Source organism: Sphaeramia orbicularis, chromosome 9 (assembly GCF_902148855.1).
Source record: "Sphaeramia orbicularis chromosome 9, fSphaOr1.1, whole genome shotgun sequence".
Lineage (NCBI taxonomy): Eukaryota > Metazoa > Chordata > Actinopteri > Kurtiformes > Apogonidae > Sphaeramia > Sphaeramia orbicularis.
Genome location: NC_043965.1, coordinates 19,079,557 through 19,093,024, shown reverse-complemented (window position 1 = coordinate 19,093,024; position 13,468 = coordinate 19,079,557). Strand labels below are relative to the sequence as shown.

The following is a 13,468-nucleotide window of genomic DNA, read 5'->3' as shown; positions in this document are numbered from 1 at the left end:
CACAATATCATTGATCAAAAAGACAATAAGATGCATTTTATTTCCTCAGATCTATTTCACATTATTGTCATTTTATCCTCCTGCTGTTGGAATTAAAATAAGAATAAATTTGAATAAAACCTCAAATTACACTGACTTTAATGCTTAAAGACATATAACTGTCTTTGTGGTGACTTCCAAATGTATTCTCACTAAGTCTAACCTTTTCTATGTGGTCTGTTACTATTATTACTATTGTCATACCTGCTGCTGTTACTGTCATATCTGATTCTGTTCTGTTCACTTCAGAACAATTGTGATTGCACAACCGCTGCTATTGTAAATCGACTTACATATACATTTTACATCCTGTTATACTTTATTCTGTATACCACCTATTTACTCTTCCTCTATTTTTTTTTTTACCTCTTTGGCTTTTTAATTACAAGGTGAGAGAGAAACGACATCTAAATTCTCAGTATGTCCTATGCATCTAGTGAACTGACAAAATAAAAATCTTTGAATCTTTAAATCTGATCGCTAATTATTAAATTTTCTTCCGCATTTCTGCATTTTTCAGTTAAAATCAGATATTTCCCTATATCTAATTTACCAACAATTCAGATTATCATAAAAGATTAGAGGAAAATTCATAAGTTAATATATCAGAAAAGGGAAAATTCAAGCGAGTGTTTTTTTGGTTTTTTTTTGGTTTTTTTTTTGGGCAAAATATATCACTAACTGATGTGAAAACAAGTGTCTACAACAACTGTCATTTATCAAATTACATGTGTTTTATTGGTGAATTAAGGATGCAGACAATAATGATGTTTCTATGTTCACTACAGAGCCTCTGAACATCCAAATCGGTCAAATGTGATGATGGTGAAAAGCTGAGAAACTGCATTTTATGTGAATTATTTACATGTATTGATAGGATGAGTGGAATAAAAGTTATTAAACATTTTAGATGAGTAGATCCCTTTATAAACAGACAGCTGTTTAGGTCCTTAAGGGTTAATCTAAGCTTTCACAGTTGTTTTGATTTGTTTGTACTTTCTTATTTTCTCAAGTCATTTCGGGTCAGTGGGACCTGATAAGCAAACCAGACGTCATCTCCAGTAAAATGACATCCTCATACAAGGAACAATAGGTTTATTTAGCCGTGCAACACCAGTGTGTCTCCAGTGCAAAACAAAGAAAACTATTTATTTCAATCACTGAACACAACTGTGCAAAAACAGAACAGCAAGCACAGCGATGCAGATAAGAGCCTTGATATGTTCCACATTTTATAACTCTGTATCTTTGTCGCTCTACATGATACACTGGGATTGTCCATTCTGTCTGTGGGGACAGTGTTGTCCTGTGTGAAATGATACACAAACAGTTCAGTTCATGACCAAATACACACATACACACAAGCTCGTTAATGTTTATAATGTTTATGCAAATTATGTTCAGAGCAAAATCAAAAATGCTCCCTGACCCAATACAGAGGTTCTTTTCAATTCAGGACATTCCATATAATCTCAGAGGTGTTTGCAAATTTACTGTACTAAAAAAGGTATGAAAAGGAGATGTGTGTCCGTTATTGGAGTTCAATTTTGGAATGATGCCAACATAAATTTAAAAACATGTAATTCTTTTTTGGTTTTTAAGAAAATGGTTTGTAAAGCTACTTTTGAAGCTTATAAATGCGATTAATTATCTGTTGTTGTTGTTTCTTTGGAGGTCGGTAGCCTAAAAAGTTGTAATATAGGATAGGCCTTGATAAGCAGTCTGCTTCTGCCTATACCTTATCAGTCATTATTCAACACATTATTCAACACATGATTCTTGATTTTGTGATTCTGTGATTCTTTTCTTTCTTTTGCGTGAAATGTCAGTACTGTGTACAATATTTGGTGTTGTCATGACTGAATAAACTACTACTACTACTACTAAAAGTTGTCATTTTTGTGTCATATTACACGATTAAGCTGAAAAAAAAAAGTTTCAACCATTTGGAAAACATTTTAGGGTTCAATGATTTGACTCCATCCTGTTGTTACACAGATGGTAGTTTGTGCTTTTCTTTCCACTAGAAAACACAAAAAAACTGTCGACCAATGAGGACGGCATGTTTAAGTTATGAATAAGAAAGTATAAAGGTGCAGGAAACATAAAAAATAATATCTTCATATGCAGATACAGGGTCTCTAGAGGTTACATCTATGTAAAATAAGCACGAGATTAACAACAGGAACAAAAATGAACAAATTAAGGATTTAATGACATTGGTCTGCAGCTTTTGTTAGTGTCTCATATCTTATGTTCATTTTACTCTAAAAAAAAAACAAAAAACTTGTAACGGTCAAATGAAAAATACAATTTTCTGAGCCAAACTAAGATTCTGACGTGTTAAGATCCTAACAACACTTCTGTCACCCTCACATACATAAGGAGTCTATAAAATTTCACTGGGATGATGTGCATTTTCAGCTGGTTTTATGCATTTTCAGTTGGAAAAAAAACCCCTAAAACTCTGGGCCTTGATGACGTTTTATTATTATTTCAAAATTAACCCTAACTTTTCACTCAAATGCACCGTTAAAACCTAACATTATTATTGATATGCACCACAGTAGACAGAAACACACAGAAATGTTTACCTTTTTGTGCAGATTTTTTACAGCTACAGTTAAACTTTGTGGTAAATTTGGATGGACAGCTGACTTCTATCAGCAAATTATGTGTATTTGTTCCCATGAAGCACTTTTGTAGATTTTTTTTTCTTCTGTTTTTGTTTGTTTATCAATGTCTGACTCTTTATTACACTCTGATCAATTTTTTTTCTTGTATAAAATGGCCCACTAGAACTAGTAAATTAATTATTTGAAATTGACTGTTCATTCTCAACCTTGGAAACATGAGATGGATAGAAAATATTGAATATGGAAACACAGAAAAGACTCTCATCTCAACCACACTGTAGATGTTTGCACCAACTTTAACCCATAAAGACCCAAACACCCACTGGCAACCAAAACTGTCTTCTAATCTTAAATGTTTAATGACTTCTGATCCACTGATCCTATCAATACATGTAAATAATTGGTGTTAAATACAGTTTGTCATCTTTTCATGGTCATCAGATATGACCCATTTGGATGTTAAGAGGCTCCGAAGTGAACGTGAAAACACCGTCACCGTCTATAAAATTGAATCACCAGTAAAACCCATGGAGCTGGATCAATGACAGTGAATGGAGACGCATTTTTACATTCAGTTATTGATATGTTTGTTCTTTTCTTCAGATTTCTCTGTTTCTGATATAATAACGCTCAACTTTATTCTGAGCTTTTATGAGCATACAGGGTTATTCAAAAAGAATGAACTAATTTCATTAGGCAATATTTTAATAAGGAAAAACTATAGAAAACTGTGGCCAAGTCACAAGTATTCTACTCACAATCAACTCTTATTTCCTGTCTTACAAGTGTTCAATGTGGCCACCACCTGCAGCACGGACAGCATCAATGCAATAAGAGAATTCCTCCCAGACACGTATCAGCATATCACGATCCACTGAGTTGATCACTGTTGTTATGTGATGTTTGAGGTCATCAAGGCAGCCATTCAAAACTTAGAAAACTCCTCTTTCAAATGGTCACTGACTCATTCCACGATGATGCTTGAGAACTGAAGCAATGCATCATGAAATCGGTTCATTCTTTTTGAATAACCCTGTACATTATCAGCAAGTTAATATGGAAAAATACCTGATTTTCACTGGAGAAAAAAAAAAAGCAAAATATAGAGGATAATATTATAATAAATGGGAATAGATCACTTAAGAAAGGTTAAATAGAGAAAAAATCATTTGGTAGGTGACATAAAAGTAGCACTGGGTCTTTATGGGTTAAGGGGCACATTGAAAAAGCGCTGAACATCAGTCACTCTACCACTGCAGGACATGTTTATGTGATCTACTGTGAAGGCTACAGCTGTTCAGCCTTTCACTTGACAGAAACGTACATATCAGTAAAATTACTCTGAAATCAGAACAATTCAGTTGTCTTTTAAATTTTATTGTTAACGCTGAAGTAGTGATAGTTCAATATAAAAGGTTCTTTAGATACTGTAGATGTTTTACGACTAAATCACAAACATCTGAGATTCTTTGTGCAAATACGCAGTTTAATGTCAAACACACAGAGGTAATACTGATACAAAAAATACCATCGTCAATTATTATCATCATGATTCGTGTACGGCACTTTGGCCAACTGTAAAGGTTTTAAAGTGCTTTATAAATAAAGTTGGCATGGTATGGTATGATATGGTTAAAATCATAAAAACGTATTCTGTATGTCTCAGAGGAGGAATGCGTAAATATCTGGAGAATTCAACAGTCAGCCACTTCCTGAAGAATATGGAGGGAATATTGCTGGAAAAATACAATTAGATTTTTGATAACTCCTAAAATTACAGCTAAATATGTGTCCAGAGTTCAACCTCGTTGGAGAGAATGTGGAGATGTCAATGTAAACCATGCACATGTCTTTTGGTTATGTCCTAAACTTGCATCATTTTGGGATATGCAATCCTTAAACATGTTTGGTGATGTATTTCAGATATATTATTGGTAATAATGTAATTAAAAATGATAGATATTTGTTTAAAATTAGTTTAGCAGCCTGTAAAAAGGCTATTACCAAAAAATGGTGCAGATTAGGACCACCTACAACTAATGACTGGCTAGAAATTGTAAATGGAATATTTGAGACAGAGATTCTGACCCATAGATTGAGGACTCAAGAAGAGCAGTGTCATAATAAATGGGAGAAATGGACAATTTTCATTTCAATGTCACATTACTAAAACCAAATGTTAGTCACAAAGGGGTTTTTTTTGGTCAGTGTATCTCAAATGTCCCTTATGTTTGTATTGTACAAAATCCAAAACAACAATTTAAAAAAAAAAAAAAAACATACTCTGTAAAAACACATGGTCAATAGATTTTGTGACTAAAAAGCAGCAGACTCTGTAATTGTTCTTTCGCAGACGCAGACAGTGACACACAGGATGATCTCAGAAGAAATAGATCTGCTCATAGCCTGTGAAATTTCCCGCAAACATAGGCGTGTAGTTGTAAATCAAGGAGGCGGCCTCTTCCTCAGGGTTGTCAAAGCGATGTAAACTTCTCCTTCCTACAGAAAGAAGAAGTTTGATGTAACCATGGCAACCATGGATGAGAAAACAAAGCCACTGTTTCATTTGGCAGAAAATAAATATGTTGTCAAAATCTGTTTCTTTTGTAACTTTCTCTATTCGAGTAATGTTAGATATTGTGATGGATTTAATACTTTGTGTGTTGACTTCATCCAGTTAATTAAAAGCCAAAATGCAAATTATGACAAAGATCAGGTTATAATCAGCAGGACTATTGCTACATTGCTGACAGTTGGCAAACACATCTAATCTCACAATAAATACTTCCATATCTGCACTGAACCAAATGACAATAACCCTGATGTCCACCCACAGACAAATGTTTTAAAGTATCTCCACTTTCTCTAAGGACAAACCAACCCCTTTATGAGTGTTTTCCTGATCTGTCATCCTCTCTTAATTATCCTTTTCTTCCCTGTATGATATATTACTTTGTCCAGTGTTTAAGTGATCCTCTTTAACTCTACTTTTCTACTGACAGGATGTCTGTAAGTCAGGGTACTTGTAGGAATTAGTTACATCACTAATAAAAAGATAATAAAAAGTAAAAAAAAAAAATAATAATAATAATGTTGTATTGGTCTGTGACAAGAGTTAGCAAGTTGAGTGATTTAACACCCTTAGTGTTGTTTTTATAGTGTTTAAAATGTACATGTATTTATGTTACTTTCATGACATTTGCACCATTTTTTTTTTTAAATCAAAAGTACCATCAGTAAGTCATGACGCTTTTAAGAATTATTTACATCAAATTATAAGGCTTCATTCATTTCCAGTGTTGTACATTGACCCATTATTGGGTCAGTGAAATAGGCAGAAATGTTCCATCACTGTTATTATTTTTCTATTTTTGCATTTCTATTTAAGGTCTTTCATTAGACTTCAGCTTAAATTTCAATAAACTAGAAAACTGCAAGTGTTTTTCTCCATGTATTAATAATTGAAAACTAGCCAAAACCTAAACTAAAATCTGTTTTGTATTTTTGTTTTTTGGTGGTGGTGGGGGGATGTCTAATCGCCCAATAAGTATGTAATTAAGGTGTGCTTAAAGGTGATGTTTGCACATTGAACTAAAATGATAATTCTGAGATAAGTGGTTAAAACAAGTATGTCAGTCAATATTTATATAAACTTAATTTTACACATTATCAGCTCTGAAAGAAGCAGAATCTCTCTCTGTAAACTAATGATATTATTGACTGATCAATATCTTACCTTCATTTACAAAAAACTCTGCAAGCTGAGAGGAAAGCTGAACAGCATGAAGCGAGTGAGGAAAGTTCATTTCACTGTTCCACTGAAAACGATTCACCTCTGGATGCCACTGGACTCCATAAAAGGGATATTTCTTACCTGGCATGAAGGATGAAAATGTAATTATAGAAATACTGCTGTGTTATTATGAATCTAACGATAAATGAGCTTCTCAGGTGTGCAACCTTCAATGGTTGAGACAAAGTGAGCTCCATTCACGGCGATGTTTGAAGACAGGATAGAGAAAAAACTCTGCAGCTTCTCATTTTCCTCAAAATTCTGTAAGCACATTTGAAATATTGTAGTTTTTAGTTCTGGTTCATATGCCACAGGTTTTGGTGTGATGTAACAGAAACATGCTGTAGTAACTGAATAAATGAACAAAATGAGAACATGAAAACTCCAACAGAGGAAGTGAGAACAGTTCTGATAGTAGAATTCATCACCTTTACTGTGACTCCGTAGTGGTGAAAATTGCCAGTCAGAGGCTCCTGGGTCACAGCCCTCATAAGTTCATGAGGGAAATCCTCAAACATCCTGCTAGAATAGGCATCTGTAAGGAGGAGAAGTCATAAACAAAGAAAACCAATCATAAGGTTTCACCCAGCCGATACATTATGACAACACTAATATAAAGACATGGATTGTCTATTGTGGTCAAGTTTTGGAAAAGTCCTCTGCTTTGTCCCTACTGACACCAAGTGGTTTTATCCAGTAAATGCAGATTTCCTAAAACACATCTTTCAGTTAAAAATTTAGACCAAGAAAAGGTACTACTGGAATGTTTTGTTGTTGTTTTTTTTTTAAATTCATTTTGTATTTTTACCCCGCCCCCCCGGAGGGAAGGCAAGGGGTATTGTTTTGGGTTCGGTTTGTTTGTTTCTTTGATTGTTAACACTGTAACAGCAAAACTATTGGTTGAATTCATACCAAATTTGGCTTATAGATTGCCAGTGACCCAGAATTGATCTCCTTACATTTTGGGAAAAGTAGATCAAAGTAAAAAAAAATTATGAATTTTTAAATCTTTTTTTTCCCCATTTACTTAGAATGGGCGAAATTTCAAATGTCTGTAGCAGCCAAACTATAGGATGAATTCATACCAAATTTGGTTTATACATTGCCAGTGACCCATAATAGATGTCACTGCATTTTGGGAAAAGTAGGTCAAACTTAAAATTTTTTATGAATTTTTAAAATCTTTTTTTCCTCATTTACTTATAACGGGCAAACATTCAAATGTCTGTAGCAGCTAAACTATTGGTTGAATTCCTACCAAATTTGGTTTATAGATTGCCAGTGACCCAGAATAGATGTCACTGCATTTTGGGAAAAGTAGATCAAAGTTTTAATTTTTATGAAGTTTTTAAATCTTTTTTTTTCTTTCCCATTCACTTATAATGGGTGAAATTTCACATGTCTGTAGCTGCAAAACTATTGGTTGAATTCATACCAAATTTTGTTTATAGATTGCCAGTGACCCAGAATAGATGTCATTGCATTTTGGAAAAAGTAGGTCAAAGTTTAAATTTTTTATGAATTTTAAAATCTTCTAATTTACTTAAAATGGGCAATATATGTGCGAGGGGTGGGATTTGTTGTGCCTGGCACCACTTGTTTTGCTTTCTGGACTCTGTTAGCATTATTTTTTCACACTAATAAAAATAGAAAGTCAAAAAAGGAAAGATAATGTTGCATTAGTCAGTCTCATTTTTATATTTGTTAAAATGTGCATGTTGTATTTATGCTGTTTTCATGAAGTTTTCACCAGTTTCTAAACAAAAGTAAGACTTAAAGCAGCTGAAAATATCAAATGGTGTCACCACAAGATGGGTTAAATGACTGGATTTCATTATAATTGTTATTTAACTATTTATTCAATATAAAATAAGAATAAAATAGTGTTTTAGTGAGGATGTTACATATTTTAGGCAGGTTTACTTATTTGGTTAAAGATTTTGTGCTTATGTTTTCACACTCAAGCTCACATTCTTGCTGCCATTTCTTTAAATACAGTTGTATTTAAAGACTAAGTCCTCAAAAAACAATGCATTAAAGTAATTTATAAGCTTATTGTAACATTTTAACCTTAAAGTCTATTATGTCACTGACCTCCTTATGGATCATTATGGATGAAGTACTAACCTGCTGTGAGGTTCAGAGGCAGTGCGACGTTTTCAGCCAAGGTGTTTGTCAGCAGATTTTCACCAGCCACCAGAACGGTCAGTAGCTGCAGGCCCATACATGTACCCCAGATAGGAAAGACGTCCCCAGCATTGTTTGCCTGAAACACAAACAACACATATGACATTTATTTGTGCAGCAATGATTGTCCTTTATACAGTGAATAGCAGAAGAAGTTGATGTATTGAAGGAAGTGAAGTAAAAATTTGACCCCCAAAGTCTTTCTATGCACGTACTTATGTTTCTTTTGTAGTTCATTTACATATTTTGAATAACATGTCTAACATATCTTTAGGATAACGTCTTGACTGTGAAGGAATTTCCCCATCAAGGAGTTAAAAACAGGGGTAAGGTTTTAACTTGTCTATGTCCTGTTGTTCTGAGTTTCCCAAACGTAGGGTCAGGGCCCAAAATGGGTCAAGTTGTTTTAAAATGGGGAAAATTTATAGCAACAATAAGATCATTGATAATGATGATGAGTTTATTAATGTTAACCTCAATAAAACTAGGTAAAACGCAATGCAGAGAACTGTACAAAAAAAAAAAGCACTGTAAAAGACGTAACTAGATAAAAAAAAAAAAAAAAGATGTTAAAGACAAAATAAGACAAAAAAGATGTAAAAGATGTGAGAAGATGAAACTGTGACAGAAAAAACGAGATGAAAATGACATAAATCATAAAAAAAGACATTCGGGGACTGAAAAGTTAATAAAAGTAAATATCCGTGATACCTCATAGGGTATATTTGTAAGTTTAGGTTCTGGAGAGACAAAAAGTGTGTGTATGAAAAAGAGATACATCGTATTTTATGAGATTAATTCAATTAATCTTAAAAAACGCAGCAAGGTAACAAATAGCAGTGGAATGAAAACACCTGGAAGTCTATTAAACAGTAGACCCTACTTGAAAACTATATTTATGGACAGTGTTTCACCAAATGTGACATCAGCCCTTTTTTCAGACTTCATACCAGAAAAGGACATTACATTTTATAAGAGACAGCAGGATGGACAGATTTATTAGACAGATGACAGACAGTTACAGCCCTTCAGGGAGAAACCAGGAAAATAATGTTCTGCCGTACAAACCGTCAGAGCAAGCTTGTAAAAAATCTTTGCCACTCGAGCGTAGTCTGATTTCTCCAAGTCTACAGCTCCCCCGATGAACAGCAGCCTAAACACGGGAGACGAGATGGTTAGAAATGTGTACGTTTACTCTGAAAATGCATGTATGTAAAATTATACAGCTCACCCATTTATCTTCCTGAAGATATTTTCATAATCAGCAGTGGAAAGAGTTAGTCTGTGAAAGGTTAAGGAAGTAAACAACAGTTACATATTTGGAATTTTTTCTACTTCACTAAAGCATTTGTTTCAGAGGCAAAGGAAACAGGTAACAAAAACCACTTCTTCTTTTCCACTTCACAGCAAACATCAGGTTTTAAGTTAAAGAAGAATGAACTAGTATCAATTCTTTCTTGTTTTGTTTTATTTAATATTCCTTCCTTAACCCATAAAGAGCCAAACATCCATCACTGACCAAAAGCATCGACTGATTTAAACTGTTTAATACCTGTTGATCCACTAATCCTATTAATACATGTAAATAATTGGTGTAAAATGCAGTTTGTCATCTTTTCATGATCATCAGATATGACCCATTTGGATGTTCAGAGGCTCCATGGTGAACGTGGAAACACCATCATCTTCTATAACATTGATTAACCAATAAAACCAATGCAGTTGGATCAATGACAGTGGATGGACATGCTTGGTTTATGTTCAGTTAATGATATATTTTACTGAAAAAGTCAGTTTTCTCTGTTTCTCATGTAATAACCCTCAACTTTAATCTGAGTTTTTATGAATATCTTCATAATCAGCGAATTAAATACAGAAAAGTACCTGATTTCTACTCATAAAATGCAAAATACAGAGGATAATATTACAATAAATAGAGATAAATCTTATAAGAAAGGTTAAATATGAAGAGAATTTCATTTGGAAACTGACATAAAAGTATCACTGGGTCTTTATGGGTTAAATAACTTTGCAATGCTCTTACACTATTTGCAAACTGTGGTGGTTTTTTATCATTATATGTAAATTAAGTATTATCAGTCAGCAAATGATAATACAACACCTGATAGGCATGACTCTGCTGCCAGCAGACTCAATATACTTCACATATGATGCAGGTATGTAGGTCCTGCCGTACGGTTTCATGGATTCATCTGAAACCTGCTGAGTCAAAATACCTGCATAAGAAAAACACAAAAAACAGCTGTGAAGACACACCTCAAGTGCAACAACAGTTTTCTTTTCTTTTTGAATCTTCTGAGTGTCTTTTTAAAACTATATTTCACTTACCAATTATAGGTCTGTCATTTGGGGTCTCCCTGTTGAGTGTAGTTGGCATGGTTTTCACAAAACAGGAGCAACAGGTAAAAAATAAAAACAGAAATCCAGAAAAGTCTGTGTTTAACATGTTTTCACCAGCAAAAAATAGAAGGATTAATCCAGCAAATGTAAAAAAAAACGAAAGCATCAGAGGTGTTAGAAAGCGCAGTTTCATGAAGGAATCTGGAGCGTCTGTTATATATGTTGTGTCAGAAGAGGATCTAGATAGTACAAGGAAGTAAGGAATGCCCTGTTTTACATGTTACCATTCCTGTACTGTACATGTTGGTCAGGCAAACGCACTGCTGAGCTCAACACTAATAATCTGCTGACAGCGTGGAGTTTTTGCTAAAAATCTTTTGAGCAGTTAGGGTTTGGGAAACAACTTTGTGTGGGGTCGACAAAAAGTTCACATTAATTTCACAAGGACGTTGAGGACACAGCTTTTAGGTCACGCTGCAAGAGCTGTCAAGCAGGTTTCAGTCGTAAGAAAAAAGTAGGTCTTCTATTTATAGCATTTTAAGAGTCATGAGCCTATTGTTCACACTATGAAAGGTTAAACTCCTCTGTACAAACTGCACAAAGCAGGTAATATTAAAGGGGTCATATTTTATTAAACACACTTTTATTAGTCTTTGGTTCATTTATTTGTGTATCTGGACCCTAGTAGTTCAAAAAGTTTGAATTTGAACCCTCCAGGTGTTGCAAAGCTATCTTTATTTTCATTTTGGCAAAAATCAAGTGGATTTCTACAACCTGTTTCAATTCCTGCTGAATTTGTTACATCTATAAGTAGTTACATCACGACATTTGGACATATAAGGTCATGACTTCCGATGAAAATTTTTCCGAATACACCATAATTATTTGTCAGCAGCAGCGGTTGTAGTCCATACTGAAAATATGTCCAAACTTTGAGCCGATTACCTAAAATGTTCAGTTACTGGTTGAACGGGACAGAGCAGTATGGTTAACAACCTGGAAGGGGTGGGGCATGAAGTGTTCATTTGCATTTAAAGGGCCAGCACTCAAAATGACCTTTCTGGTGTCATTACTCAGAGATAGGGTTGAAGATGAACCTGTGGAGTTGAATTAATGACGAATTCAGACCCAACCATAGCATTTCCAGTTTATGTAGACCACAGGGAAATGTTTTAAAATGCATAATTCCATTAAAAAAAAAAAAAAAAAAAAAGCTAAATATCACTCCTTTAAGGGTTTAAAAATTTGTAAATAAAATGCATGAAAAGTTTCATTTGCCCAAAATACTCACACACAATACTTGCTTATGCAATGTTGCAACAAAGGTCACATTTATTTCCATCCATGATTGCATTACTTTTTCTCCATGACCTTGTATTTATGATGGAGACAGACGGACTGCTGTGTAAATTCTTTCCTGTCATATCCTAAGGATTTCCAATTAAGTTCAGGTCTGGACTCCAAGGACAATGTATGGAAATAATGTCTTATACTCCCTGAACTACTCTTTCCCAGTTTTTTATTGCTCAGTAGTCCAATCTTTATGCTCTCTAGCAAATTGTTGGTTGTTTATCCCTTAAAGACCTACAGCTATTGTCAATTTAATTCCGCATCTAACCTTTCCTTAGTAATTTATCCCCATTTATTATAATATTATCCGTTGCCTTTTAAATTTTCAGTGAAAATCAAGTATTTTCCTATATTTACTTTACTGATCATGTAGATGATCATAAAAGCTCAGCCTAAATTCAAATGTTATTATATGAAAACAAACATAAGATAAGTTGCATTGTTTACAGCAGCAAAAATACAGAAAACAAAGCACAGAAGAAGAAGAAAGACAGAAATATGTCAAACTCCAAGGGTGAATTAATGTTAGAGAAGAGGATGATGTTTCCTCGTTCACTACATAGCCTCTAAATGTCCAAAAGGGTCATACCTTCAATGCACTGATAAAATTAGTGGCTCAAAAGTTATTAAACATTTTAGATCAGTAGATGGTTTGGTTGTTGTTGTTTAGGTCTTTTAAAGTTAAGGACCCGGTTACTGGAAACACCAGCATTTTTACAGATGAAATGTTTTAACTTCCATGAAACAGTAATGAAAATGGAAGTCAGAGCCCTTTTTCATTGTAAAAAACATGACACACAGTGGTTATGAAATAACTTAATGTTTCCATGTCCTGATCAAAGCACTTTCAGAGAACTTCAAGTCTATTCTTTAATGGTCATTGGTGACTGTGTTGTTCTTTGAAGGTTAATACATGAGAAGCTTCTAACTGCCTCAGTTAAGGTTAGAGAACTTGTTGCAGCTGAAACATATTAATCATTACAGTAAATGTCGTCTAATGGTGTCTGGCGGTTCCAAAACCTTGCACAAGACAACCCAGGTTCTTTTCATGGGTCGTTCCACGCTGGTGGAATGACCTACCGAACACTACCAGAACAGGGGC

General features: G+C 34.1%; 1 protein-coding gene across 2 annotated transcripts; it reads right to left on the bottom strand.

Moving 5' to 3' along the window:
• Positions 1–4,890: 4,890 nt before the first annotated feature.
• Positions 4,891–11,558, bottom strand: LOC115425219 (gamma-glutamyl hydrolase). 2 transcript variants are annotated; one of them, XM_030142592.1, is made up of 9 exons: positions 11,005–11,558; positions 10,778–10,892; positions 9,887–9,937; positions 9,724–9,808; positions 8,601–8,734; positions 6,897–7,008; positions 6,636–6,729; positions 6,412–6,549; positions 4,891–5,174 (listed from the first exon to the last, which is right to left on the bottom strand). In XM_030142592.1, the coding sequence occupies exons 1-9, from the start codon at positions 11,207–11,209 to the stop codon at positions 5,056–5,058; spliced, it is 1,053 nt and encodes a 350-aa protein (XP_029998452.1). In that variant the 5' UTR covers positions 11,210–11,558; the 3' UTR covers positions 4,891–5,055. The 2 variants fall into 2 exon arrangements, with proteins under 2 accessions (XP_029998452.1, XP_029998451.1); XM_030142591.1 differs by having other exon boundaries at positions 4,893–5,174; positions 6,897–7,003; positions 8,596–8,734; positions 11,005–11,554.
• Positions 11,559–13,468: the final 1,910 nt, after the last annotated feature.